This window comes from Podarcis pityusensis (assembly GCF_964106645.2).
Source record: "Podarcis pityusensis genome assembly, chromosome: 15".
Taxonomy (NCBI): domain Eukaryota; kingdom Metazoa; phylum Chordata; class Lepidosauria; order Squamata; family Lacertidae; genus Podarcis; species Podarcis pityusensis.
Window position 1 is genome coordinate 38331489 of NC_138040.1, and position 13537 is coordinate 38345025.

General features: G+C 43.7%; 1 protein-coding gene across 4 annotated transcripts; it reads right to left on the bottom strand.

The window, feature by feature from the left end:
* Positions 1-1323: 1323 nt before the first annotated feature.
* LOC308464621 (interleukin-1 family member 10-like) lies at positions 1324-9872 on the bottom strand. 4 transcript variants are annotated; one of them, XM_080984068.1, is made up of 5 exons: positions 9725-9872; positions 7872-8076; positions 4716-4856; positions 3990-4123; positions 1324-2320 (listed from the first exon to the last, which is right to left on the bottom strand). In XM_080984068.1, the coding sequence occupies exons 2-5, from the start codon at positions 8002-8004 to the stop codon at positions 2108-2110; spliced, it is 621 nt and encodes a 206-aa protein (XP_080840194.1). In that variant the 5' UTR covers positions 8005-8076; positions 9725-9872; the 3' UTR covers positions 1324-2107. The 4 variants fall into 4 exon arrangements, with proteins under 4 accessions (XP_080840194.1, XP_080840195.1, XP_080840196.1 ...); XM_080984069.1 differs by having other exon boundaries at positions 7872-8107; XM_080984070.1 differs by having other exon boundaries at positions 7872-8110.
* Positions 9873-13537: the final 3665 nt, after the last annotated feature.

The following is a 13537-nucleotide window of genomic DNA, read 5'->3' on the forward strand; positions in this document are numbered from 1 at the left end:
CTCAAGTCCCACTTGGAATGCAAAGTTAAGATTACTCATAAACAACTTCCTGAATATTAAAATTCCTTTGATTACAACACTGTTCCTTTATCTCTTCAGCATCTGAGTACTACATTGCTGATGCAGCACTAGTCAAAGCCAAGTTGAGGCTGATCTAATATGCATTCAGCTTAGTAACTTTACTAAACTCAAAATCAGTTCCTGAGCTCTGGCATATTTATTATTTAATTTTTAAACTTACTAAAATCACATAAAAATTAACTAAGGTAAAGGTAAAGGGACCCCTGACCATTAGGTCCAGCCGTGGCCGACTCTGGGGTTGCGGCACTCATCTCGCTTTAATGGCCGAGGGAGCCGGCATACAGCTTCCGGGTCATGGGGCCAGCATGACTAAGCTGCTTCTGGCGAAGCAGAGCAGCACACAGAAACGCGGTTTACCTTCCCGCCAGTTGGCAGGAGCTGGGACCAAGCAACAGGAGCTCACCCCGTTGCAGGGATTCGAACCGCCGACCTTCTGATCAGGAAGCCCCAGAGGCTCCATGGTTTAGACCACAGCACCACCCACATCCCTATTTCCCCACACTTATGTACCTGCAAAGCAACCAGAAGCCAGTCAAGCCAATCAACCTAATTATTCAGCACCCACAGCTAATTGCTCCAGGCTTGTAATACAGTATTTCCTTCCACCAGCCAGTTGCAGAAAGGAACAAAGAAGTCCTGCTCAGTTCCAACTACTACGACTAGCTAATCTCTCACTGCATACAGAGCAAGCAGGTTGGGTGCTGCTGTGTCTTGTCTTCAGGGAAGGAGGAGGAAGAGCGGGGTAATAAGACTTTTTACAGCCTTTGTCCACTCCTCCTCCCTGATGACAAATGCCAGTGACATCAGAGGTAGTGGCTTCTTGCCTCTCCCTCTGCAAAAGTGCTCCCACTCAGATCACTTTAAGAACAGTGAAGTGAGGAGTCATATAACAAACATAAAATCTCTCCCTTTTCCCTTAATAATGAGTTCTCTCCCCCTATATATTGAATAACTGTCCTAGCTGAGGAGACTCTTGAGAGTCCTATGTACTGCAAGAAGATCAAACCTATCCATTCTTAAGGAAATCAGCCCTGAGTGCTCACTGGAAGGACAGATCCTGAAGCTGAGGCTCCAATTCTTTGGCTTCCTCTTGAGAAGAAAAGACTCCCTGGAAAAGACCCTGATGTTGGGAAAGATTGAGGGCACAAGGTGAAGGGGACGACAGAGGACAAGATGGTTGGACAATGTTCTTGAAGCTACCAGCATGAGTCAGACCAAACTGCAGGAGACAGTGGAAGACAGGAGTGCCTGGTGTGCTCTGGTCCATGGGGTCATGAAGAGTCGGACATGACTAAATGACTAAGCAACAACAAAGCTGAGAAGACTGTTTCTATAATTCTTCATCTCTCTTTTCAAAGCTGACCATTTAATGATTTCCATTTGATCATATATCTTTTATAATGTTGAGTCTTTCCCATGATTTTGCAAATGCTATTCATGCCACTGTAACAATGTGTAAGATTGGGATTTGTTTCTCTACGGGCACACAGTTCTTTACAAAAATCATTAAAGACACACCACTGGGTCTAGCTCTATTTTCCACTGAAATATTTCACTGATTATTCCCACTAATGTCTTCCAATATCTAGCTACCTTTTTGTACTCATTTATCCATTTGGTAACTGACAGATCCCGTATTTTCCCTCTTATACAATTTTTCCCTCATTGTAAGATGCCACTGTGTACTCAACTTGAGACAATTTTCTGAGGGCTACTAAAAAAGCACGAACATCTTCTAAAGAAACCCTTCCTCTGACACATTTCTCAGCATATCTCTACATAACACCTTGTTTACTAGTTCATGAAACTTCTGGCTGCTCCTGATGTGTTGGTTGTTGCTTTTCATAAAATGCAGCTGATCGGGCTGTAAAATCGACAGCATCAGCAATGGATGGGCGGCTATTAACTGCTTTCCTAATCTGTCCACATAGTGCTGCAATGGACTTCATTTTGCTATACCCCAAATATATCAGATTCCAGCTTTCAGTTCCCCTTAAAAACAATAGTTCCGATCTATGCTGATGAATTATTTTATTTCAAAATAGAACAGAATATTTGCAGACCCATCTCGCTTACTCAAACCAACAGGTTGGTTTGGCTCAGGTGAAGTGCTTATGAACCAATCTGGGAACTCTGCAGACTGAAAAGAGCATTTCTCTCCGTTGCCCTCAGTTTTGCTGTAGAAGGTGAAGCTCTTGAATTCCTCATTTTTTTCATAAAGCTGATGAATTTTTCTCTCCTAAGAAAACATGAAAACTCAGACAGATAAGTTACATGGTATTAATAGGACAGCATGGTTTCTGGATTAACAACAAATAGTCCATTTCAAAGCTTGTGTTCCATGCCAACAGTTTCTATTAACGGGTTTTTTTTCTGTGTTCTATACTACTTCATTATTTTTTTTAAAATGGGGAAATATCAGAAACCAGTAATTAAAGTTCATTCTATTCCACAGGATATAGAAGCAAACTAATTAAAGGTCAATTTGGAACTAATTACCCAACAGTGTTGACAGGACATAATGAAGCAGGGAGAAACAACAAGTATAGGAACCTTTTAATTAAAGGCACAATAGCCCCTAAAATCCTGAATTATGCTTTGCCTCTCCACACTGGATAGGCTAGCGCAACAATCACATTCTGTCACAAAGAAGACTGCCACCAATCATGTCTGGGGGAGGAATAGGAAGGATATATAGAATGCAGTGTAATCTACTGTTGTACTATCATACCTCGGGTTAAAGATGCTTTGGGTTAAATGTTTTCAGGTTGCATCCCGCGGCAACCCGGAAGAACCAGAAAGGGTTACTTCTGGGTTTCGCTGCTCGTGCATGTGCAAAATGACATCATGCACATGCGCAGAAGCAGCAAATCACGACCCGCACAGATGCGGGTTGCGTTCTGCTCAGGTTGTGAATGGGGCTCCAGAATGGATCCTGTTCGCAAGCAGAGGTACCACTATATATAAAACACTGTAATGTGCATCCATGTAAGCATTCTCTGTAAAAAGGGGGCAAACAAACAAAGTGTGGAGAAGTATCCCTGGCTCTCAGTATTCCTCCTCTGTAAGCAAAGACTATGAGTGATCTTGGTACAGAATACCAGGTCTGTGTTTAGCACAGAATATACATAACCCTAATCATAGAGGACAAACAGATATGACATGGGTGATTCCCTTTGTATAAGGGCTGCCTGACTATTGAGAGAGGGGTTCAAAGATCTACTGACAAGGACTCCACCTTTAATCCCAACTCTATAAGTACTCTTAAAAAGATAGAGTTTTGTTGTTCCAAAGCTCAGTCACAGACTTTAACAAAACCATGTGGGATGCTCTTATATCCAGCAGGGTAGGTTAATAACCATGCAGAGAGTGTAGATGGGATGAATTGCAAAAAAAAAAAACACACAACCCATCTCTGATATAAGTGGTTCAGGTAATATCCAACCAGATATTACTTAGAAGATAGTTTCATCTTCCTAATGCTTTGAACTTCCATTAGATAAGAACTAGACTGTTCAGACCAGTTGAAATATTGAAAAAAGGGGAGTTAAACTGTAAACATAGATTGGAGATAAAACCAAGGATATTTGTCTATTCAGGCTAGGGTTCTCAACAGAGGTCGAGGAGTGTCATAGACTCTAGAATGGTGCTCTTGACATGCATTGGAATAGAGTCACTATCTTCATGACAAGATAATCTTTTAGGATTACAATTCATAGAATTGTGGAGTTGGAAGGGACCATGAGGGTCATCCAATCCAACCCCCTGCAATGCAGGAATCTTTTGCCAATGTGGGGCTTGAACCCACAACCCTGAAATTAAGAGTCTCATGCTCTACCAACTGAGCTCTCTCAGGACAGAGTGAATTCAACAACTGAAACTGAACTACAACTACACCTGAAACTCACCTCTAACTTTAGCTGAGGTTGACCTTCACCAGACTTCACACAGAACAGGGTGTAGCTCTTATCTCTGAGGCCAATAAATATGGGTCGCTTTTTTTCTTCTAGAGAGTGGTTTGGGAGTACAACCATTAACTCATCTGGAGAACAACAGAGAAACAGGTTAAATGGTACAAGAGATAGTGAAAAGCATCTTTCAATGGTGCAAGAGTTTTGGATGAGAAGATACTAATTAGGAGATGGTGGTGGTGGCGGTTGTTCTTGTTGTTACAAAAATTCATATTCCATCTTTCATCTTTCATAGAGTTCAAGGTGGTGTACATGGTCCTCACCCTCCTCATTTCATCCCTGGAATAACCCTGTGAGGCAGGTTAGGCTGAGAGATAGTGACTGTCCCATGGTTAACCAGTGAGCTTCAAGGCTCAGTAGAGATTTCAACTTTGGTCTCCAAGGTCCTAGCCTAACATTCTAGCCACTACACCATTTTGCTTAACTGTAATTTACTGGTGCTGATAGGGTCAATATACACAAATAGGAATCTTCATATATGGGGAGGAATCAGAGTGGGGTAGAAATGAAAGAAGGTAGATCAGAGCATGGTCCATTTATCAGCAATGGCAATAATCATGTACCCTATAAAAAGAGTGGCAAACCCAACACCTCCATTACCCAAATCCCAAATTTACAAATGATTGAGAAATGCATACAGACGAGAAGAGCTTCAGCAGCTACCTGATGAATTGGAATTTTGTGGGGCTGCTATTAGTATGTTGTTCTGTAGGAAGAAGTAATTCTGGTTGATATCCCAAAATCTGAACAACCAGGGCTCCCTCTTCATATGCACATTCTCTGTACTTGAGGGATGCAAAGGCCCTGGGGGAAAATATACATAGACAGACACATATTACACAAAAACATATAAGCCAAGAGATATCTGGAGGAGGAAATAACCAACTCCGTTGGCTCTGAACACCATCTTCTGTCAGTTGCCACATTTTTAATTTTTGTGCTACACCTGCATGAGATATTTCACAGGTTGAGGCCACATACCGGTGATCACTGGGACCAGAAGCAGAAGTGGGAAGAGAAATGATTGCAAATTTAACCTATGTACACTAGCCTACTTTATACACATGCTTCTCTTCATCCAGGCAGCCAAGAGCTATAATCAGAGTTCAAGGACACATTCCAGACCAGGGAGATACCCCAAGAAGGTGGGATTTGAGGCCAGTGGAGGGTGTGGCCTGGGAAGAGAGGGTGTGGCCTGGGGAGTGTTCCATGGACCATATCAAGAGGGCTGCTTGGCCATATTTGACCCCTGAGCCTAAGGTTCCCGTCTCTCTAATATATAGATGAGAAGATGAATGCTTTGGTTGGTGTGTCAAGATTCCCTTTTTATATCTACAGTGGTACCTCGGGTTAAGTACTTAATTAGTTCCGGAGGTCTGTACTTAACCTGAAAGTGTTCTTAAGCAGAAGCACCACTTTAGCTAATGGGACCTCCCGCTACTGCCGCGCCACCAGAGCACGATTTCTGTTCTCATCCTCAAGCAAAGTTCTTAACCTGAAGCACTATTTCTGGGTTAGCGGAGTCTGTAACCTGAAGCGTATGTAACCTGAAGCGTATGTAACCCGAGGTACCACTGTATTTGCTTATTTTAAAGCCTTTCAAGAAACCACCTGTGCTGGATCTCAGCCTTAATATTACATTTCTCCAAAATTGTTGTGCCACCAAAGTTGTGCCTGCACAATTGCAGATATCCTCCAGATAATATAACCCTGTAGTTTCTTGATATGTTTTTCTCCAAACCAGCTTCAAGCCAAATGGAAGAAAAAGAATGACCTGGCTGTATTTTAACCTGTTAACACATTCACAGCCAAACTGATGACCATATCCTATGAGGATACAATGGATATCTAAAGAAACCGGAGACTTTGACTGACTGGAAAGCAGCAACTGTATCAGCAGATGGAATTATATGATCGCCTGTTGAGTTTTTTCTTTCTTGGAGAAACCAGTTAAACAGCAAATCAGTTAAAACAGTTCAACAAGAGTACTTGGTATTCAGCCAGGTCAATCCCATTGGAACAAAGAAGGATAAACTATTGCCCAGTACTGTAGTTGCCTCGGCTGATGATTGTGCCTAGGGTGGGGAGAAGGTGGAGCCACATGGAAGCAGAGGAAGGTAACAAGTCAGAGGACAAAATCAAAGGCATGTAGAGGCAATTCTGGAAGTCAACAACATATAAGAAATGTCAGTGCTCCCAACTATTCAGTACTGCAGACCCTAAATACAGTGGTACCTCGGGTTAAGTACTTAATTCATTCCAGAGGTCCGTTCTTAACCTGAAACTGTTCTTACCTGAAGCACCACTTTAACTAATGGGGCCTCCTGCTGCTGCCACGCCGCCGGAGCACGATTTCTGTTCTCATCCTGAAGCAAGGTTCTTAATCCGAGGTAATATTTCTGTGTGAGTGGAGTCTGTAACCTGAAGCGTATGTAACCTGAAGCATATGTAACCCGAGGTACCACTGAAGAGCCTCTTTTACCCAGTGAGATAATGTGGCTCTCTTAAAGCAGGAATAGGGAACCTGTGTGACCCACACGGTTCCTTCCTCCCAACTCTACAATTCTACAATGTCAGGTTACAGCTTCCTTAAGCCCTGATCCTTGGCCATGCTGGCTGGCGCTGACGTGTGTCAAGAACCTAAGAACATCTGGAGGGATGCAATTTCTCCACCCGTGTCTTCAAGGCATCACACTCTAGCCTGTCTCCAGGAGTCTTTTGACATTATCTCTGAAGACTGGTTGGTATCTTATGGCAAGGAAGAAATGGCCCTAATTGTTTTGGTTGCAAGTTGCTGTGGTGATCACACAGGGTCCCCGGACGTTTCACCATCTATTGATCCCTGTGCCACCACTTTACTTCTCGCTGCCACCACCCAGGCCCTTCCTGGGACAATACTGAATCCAGTCAGGGTTAAATTGGAACGTAAACTTCTGTTTATTTATTGCAGTTTAACAAGCGTGTGGTTTCATAAACAGTATCGGTCAATTACAATCATGGGGTGCCTATCCACACCTATAACTTCCGCTACCTGCTCTCACTCACTAAACCACCTCTCAGATATTTACTTGTCTTCCGAGCCCCTAACTGTTCCTGACTCAGCTTATTTCGCTACACTAACTCAACCTACCCACAGACTCTATCCCAATTCACTCCCACTCCAACCAACCACCCAACTCCCAACGAACTCTCTCCTCCACCCCTCCCAGAGCTGGTTTTATAGTGCCTCTGACTCCACCCCCTGGGTCCTGATTGGGTAACCTGTTTAACTATTTCACCTCCAGCACTCTCATATGTTAACGTCACAGTTGCCAGAGAGGGACTTGTCCTCACTTGGTTAGTATACCTATTGTGTGGGTAATAAAAATAAAGCCCCTTTAAATGTAGTTGATTGAAATGAACATTCTAGAATCTGTAGAAATCAGAACATAAATTAGGTCATATTCCTTTCTTTACAATTATGTGATACTTTGGTATATATATTTAATATTACATATACACAGAAGGAGCATTTATTATGATACCAAAGAGGATGCTCTGTTTAGTTGTTAGTTGTGTTTTACAGACCATAGAAATTATCCAGAATTTTCTGTAGGTGCTATTTCTTCAAGATATTTTAACCTGTGTTGTAAACCACTCAAGGATTTGTTTAAATATAAATATTAAATTTTAAGTGCTCATTAATGGTTATATGTTTTAAATATTGATTATGAAATTTCAAACAAGAAGAAGAAATTTTTACATTGGCTAAATAGGGATATATGCAGTCCAGGTCCTTTTCTAGGGTAACAAATAGAAAAGTAAGAAGTTGTTTTTCACCTGATATTGGCCCAAATGCAGTGAATAAATCTGCCATTTCCTGATCCCAAGTTTTCTTCCTCTTGGCTTCCACCTCGTACGGCTCACATTTCTGGGGTCCCACCTTATGGGGCTCATACTTCTGGGGTTCCATCTCTACAGTGTCTCCCACTTTCTCCAGTGCTTTTATAGAATTGCTTGAACTTCAGGCTCTTGGATGCTTTTTCTGCAGGCACAGCAACAATCCTGAGAGGGAGCTACTAAAAGAGATTGATATCATAGGCTATGATTCCTGATGAGCAGAGACCTGACAGCATCCAAATCTTTCCAAAGAAAGTTTACCCCTCACAGAGCTACAACTCCCAACACCCTTAACAAACTATAGTTCCTTTATTATTATTATTATTAAAAGAGAGAGAGAGAGAGAGACCCAGTGTGGTGTAGTGGTTTAGAGCAGTAGACTCGTAATCTGGTGAACCGGGTTCGCGTCTCCGCTCCTCCACATGCAGCTGCTGGGTGACCTTGGGCTAGTCACACTTCTCTGAAGTCTCTCAGCCCCACTCATCTCACAGAGTGTTTGTTGTGGGGGAGGAAGGGAAAGGAGAATGTTAGCCGCTTCGAGACTCCTTCGGGTAGTGATAAAGCGGGATTATTAATTTTTTATTAAAAAACAAATTAAAAAAAACAAACTATAGTTCCCAGGATTATTTGGGGAAAGGCTGTGCTTTAACTATTGCTTTCAATGTCCAATGTAGATGTGGCCTGTTCTCTGCTATAGAGCTAATAGCAGGTTTGCCAGGCCAGGGAAGAAATTTATTACGGAAACGCACAAGGTAGCTGACAGGGGTATAATCATAATAAACCAAAACTATTTTTTTTTAATGACAAGCTATAAATCAAGTGGGAAGGACCTGTGGTCCTCCAGACACTGTTGAACTCCAACTCCCAGCAGTCCCAACCAGAATGAGGAATGGTTACTGATGATGGGAATTGTAGTCCAGCAACATCTGACTGCTAACAGTTTCCCATTTCCCATCACAAATGGAAATCTGTGCTATTCTCATTCTTAAAATTTCAGAGAAATATATTTAGCTTTGGCTCCCAATGACCATAATGACAGGAAATTTAAGTACCATATTTTTCGCTCTATAAGACGCACCTAGTTTGGAGGAGGAAAACAAGAAAAAAATATATTCTGAATCTCAGAAGCCAGAACAGCAAGAGGGATCGCTGTGCAGTGAAAGCAGCAATCCCTCTTGCTGTTCTGGCTTCTGGGATAGCTGCGCAGCCTGCATTCGCTCCATAAGACGCACACACATTTTCCCTTACTTTTTAGGAGGGAAAAAGTGTGTCTTATAGAGCAAAAAATACGGTATTTAGAAATGGGCTAAGGGAAGGTCTATACACAGAAATATTTGCCTTACAGGTGCCTTACTGGAAGCAGAGAAGAGCCTTCCCAGCCAAAATGGCACTGTGGGGTTGTATTCAACCCCAGGGGTGGGGCAAGCACTGCAACCTGCCTGCCATTGACCAAATAGGCAGGCCAGCTGCAATCTGCTTCCTGGGCCTGGGTGAAGCTGATATGAGTTCCCCCAAGCCCAGGAAAAACTCTCACCTCCAGCACAACCACTGGATCCAAAGGAGGCGTTGTTGCCGTCCCACATTTACGAACGGTTTCTCAAATTTTTCTTCTATCCTCTCCTTTCTTTATGCTTCCACTGCTCCCTTATTTTTATTCAACGCCCCCCCCCCAATTGCACCTGAGGCTACTACCACCATCCCCTGGATGGTTCCAGCACCCCACAGACTGTGGCTTAGCCCTTGCGGGAAACACTGATCAAGTCCAAGAAAAGAAAGTGTAGAGTGGACAGTACCTGTGCTGATTTGGGAAGTCCGGTACCTTGAGCTGCAGATTCCCGCCCTGTGCTCTCCGCAAGGAAATGCACAGCGTTTTATAGTTAACCCGGTGACACTGGTGGGCGTGACCAGGTGCTGAAGGGTTATTTTGGGGTCAAATACGTGGCTGAGCCTGATTGTAGAGCTGCTCTTTCTAGAAGCTGGGGGCCCTGGAACACTGTAAAGAGGAACTTAAAGCAACACAAGCTTTCCTTTGAAATCTGCACTTCTCTAAATTCTGCAGCGCAGTTCTCCAGGCAAGTAATGTGCACAGAAATGCATAAAGCGTGCATGAAATATTTGTTGAAAACAACACTATTAGTGGGGATTGCTTTGCAAAAATGTGTCTGTTAAGCAAGATTGCATACAAATATTTGCATACTAGAAGAAATTCACATCAAAATGCTGCTGATGACCTTTTTTAAAAAGAAAATGCAAACTGAAATGTGAAGAACTGAACTTTGGGTTGTATCTAATGCTAGTCCTGCTCAGGGCCATGGAAATGAATGGGCATGATTGACTTCATTTCATTGATTTCAGTGGGTCTACTCTAAGCAGAACTTAGCTGGATACAACCCTTAAAATTGGAAAATGAGAAACCAAAAGAAGCCAACATTTACAGATTTCCCCACTGAGCCGTCAGGCTGCAAGAGCAGTGAGGCTCTGGGGCCTCTCCATTGGCCGTGTTGAAAGATCAGCAAGTTCCCTTTTTCCTCCTCTCTCTCAGTACGTTTTTCCTTTTGTGCCGTGTCTCTTAGATTGTGAGCCAGAGGACAGGAGCTCTCTTTTCACTGGTACCGTATTTTTCGTTCTATAAGATGCACCAGACCATAAGATGCACCTAGTTTCTGGAGGAGGAAAACAAGAAAAAAAATATTCTGAATCACAGAAGCCAGAACAGCAAGAGGGATCTGGCTTATGGGATAGCCTCTTGCTGTTCTGGCTTGTGGGATAGCTGCGTGCAGCCTCTCCTGGGCAGCCGGAGGAAGGCTCCCCCAAGAGCCGCACTCCCTTTAAAGAGCATGCAGAACATGTGTACGGCTCTTTAAAGGGAGCACTGAGCAGAGCCTCCCACCTGCATTCGCTCCATAAGACGCACACACATTTCCTCTTACTTTTTAGGAGGGGAAAAGTGTGTCTTATAGAGCGAAAAATACGGTATTTGTAAGCCTTTCTGGGAACCTTTACTGACTGAAGAGCAGAGAGGGGAGGAGGAGGAGGAGGAGGAGGAGGAGGAGGAGGAGGAGGAGGAGAACAGCAGCAGTGATTTTTGGGGAATGCCTAGTTGGATTTTGACTTTCAGATTCAAAAAGTTCTCAGGCACCTTTCAGGGCAGCCAGCCTGTTCTGTTTCCAATGCCACTCCCGACATGTGGAGGGGGGGTTGCGGGCTCACGCCCCATTCACACCCTCGTGGGGCTGGCTGCAGCCCCGCGGGCCTAGGGAATCCTGGGATCATTAGTATTCATTATTCACCGCGCCAGCCAATCGGCTGGCGGCGGGAGCAGGACTTGTAAGGGGCATTTAAGGTCGGGGCAGCCCATGCTCGCCCCTTTCTTTTCCTTTCAGCAGCTGCAGTTTCCCACCCTCCCGCCCTGTAGGTTCTCATCTGGACTTTGCTATGGGCTTTGGCTGGTCGCCGCAAGGGGCCTGGTAGGAGTTTTTCCATTTGGCTAATTGGCTATATTTTGGAAGCCACTTGGTTTCTTCGCCTACCTCGTAGCAAAAACGTCACAACACCTTGGTTTGGGTGGTTAGGCATTGGCAGGGGTATTATTATGCAAATGAGATGGGGGGGAGGAATGCCATCACCTCCCCCAAATGTTGAAGGGTAGTTCGTTAAAGGACTCCGGGGGGCGTCGCCTCGTCCGAAACCTATGGAGGCTAGGGCCTAAAGCGCGCTCCCGAGCGGTAACCCCTCGGGGAGCGCCTAGGGATGTGCATCTCGGGGGCTCCCCCTGTTGGTGCTTAACCCTTCCCGGTTATACCAGTTAGTCTGATAGGGCCAATGCCTAAAGCCAATACCTCTCATACCTGTAATCAATAAAGTTGTGGCCATTTTTCACCCATTAACCTAAATTCTGGTGTCCTGTGTCTTTATTTATTCCATTCCGTGGGAGGGGGCGGGAATAGCCACGCAATCAGTGCAGCCCATAATGTCATGCTGAAAGTCTGCAACTTTTTAACATATATCACACACACACACACACCTTCAAGATGACAATAATGCAGTAACATTTGGGAAGCATCACAGAACAACGAATGAAGTGGAATGATGTGCAGATGGACTAGTATAAATCCACCACTGACGTTCTATTATAATTGCGTCAGTGACATGTTGCAGAACAGACCTGCAAGAAAATACTAATCTAGATAGGCCCAAAGTCTCACCTGTCACCACCTACTTCTTTATCCTTTTTTACTGCTTTGACCTTCAACATCCATCGCTAGCAGCCTGGCAACAAAGGATTTTGAGCCCCATTTGACAGAGAGCAGCAATTTGTGCATTATGCCTCTCGCATTCGCATAAGTGCATCTTGCACACTTCAAACCAAAATGAAAGCTCGCTTTCCCAAAAGTCCTTCCTGGGAATGCCAGCCTAAGTCTCACATGACATGTATAGAATGATTAATTACAAGCCACTCATTTTGATTATAACGCTAGTGTTGAAAAATAGGGCAGTGCCCTCTGAAGTTCCTTTTAGCTTAGGAATTGTAGGTCTTTCTCTCTTTCTTTAAGAAGACAAATGGGAGGGAGTGGCACTCCTCTGAATCTTAATATCGCAAAAGGGAATGAGGAATAAATTAGTTATGGATTTTCACTGCAGAAATTGTGTAGGTCAGTACAGATGCTTACACGATCTGGCGCTGCCAGATCCCTCCCTGATTTTCAGGGCAATGATGTAAAACACTTATAATTTTGGTTCGGCGCCTCAAAGGGGTCCACTAGAGTCAGAGAAGACAGGTGACTTCCAACCAAGGAGAGAAAGAAGCAAGCAGCTTTTTAAAAGCAAAGGTCCTTTATTCGATTTCAACTGGGTTCCCTATGCAAAGGTGACAAAAGGTATGAGGAACAAAGGTAAGTTCAGAATTTTATACAGTCACATTTGTGGGTGGTCTTATACGTCACAGGTTCATCAATTTACAAGGTAAGGGGGAGGTACATGGGTGCAGGGTGCAAAAGGGAGGTTCGGGTGCAAGATACAAGGTAGGGTGCAAATCCTATCTACATGAGTAAGGTAATACCGAGAGATCCAGAGGTGGCAAATGATATTGAATATACTCGGAGTCGAGTGTGGATTTCATGCTCTTTATTCAGCTCATAGTGGTGAGGAGGAATGGAAGTTCCCCCAGAATGTCTACTTTATATACATTATTGACACAATGGGCCCCACGTGATTGGCTAATTCTGGGATTCACCTGTAGGCCAATCAGGTTGCGGATTCACTTCCACCTGGAGCTGGATTGGGTGGCTCCTGTGGACCAATCAGACTGCTGCATTCTGAATCCTATTGTTCTAGGACCAATCAGACTGCTGCCTTTTGGATCCTATTCAACTCAGTACATAACAGATATGATAATCTGGTTTTTCTAGAAGAACAATAGGGATAAGAGTTTTATCTAACAGCTGAATTCGTCTCCTTGCAGGGTCAAAGGAAATGGATCTGGTCCTCTGGCACTTTACGAAAGAAGGAAGGGGAACTGAGTGGAAGTGATTGGGTTGAGGCTTAAACTAACATTTATACAGCACTTTCATGGTTACAATAAAGCGATGCAATTTGAATACATGGAT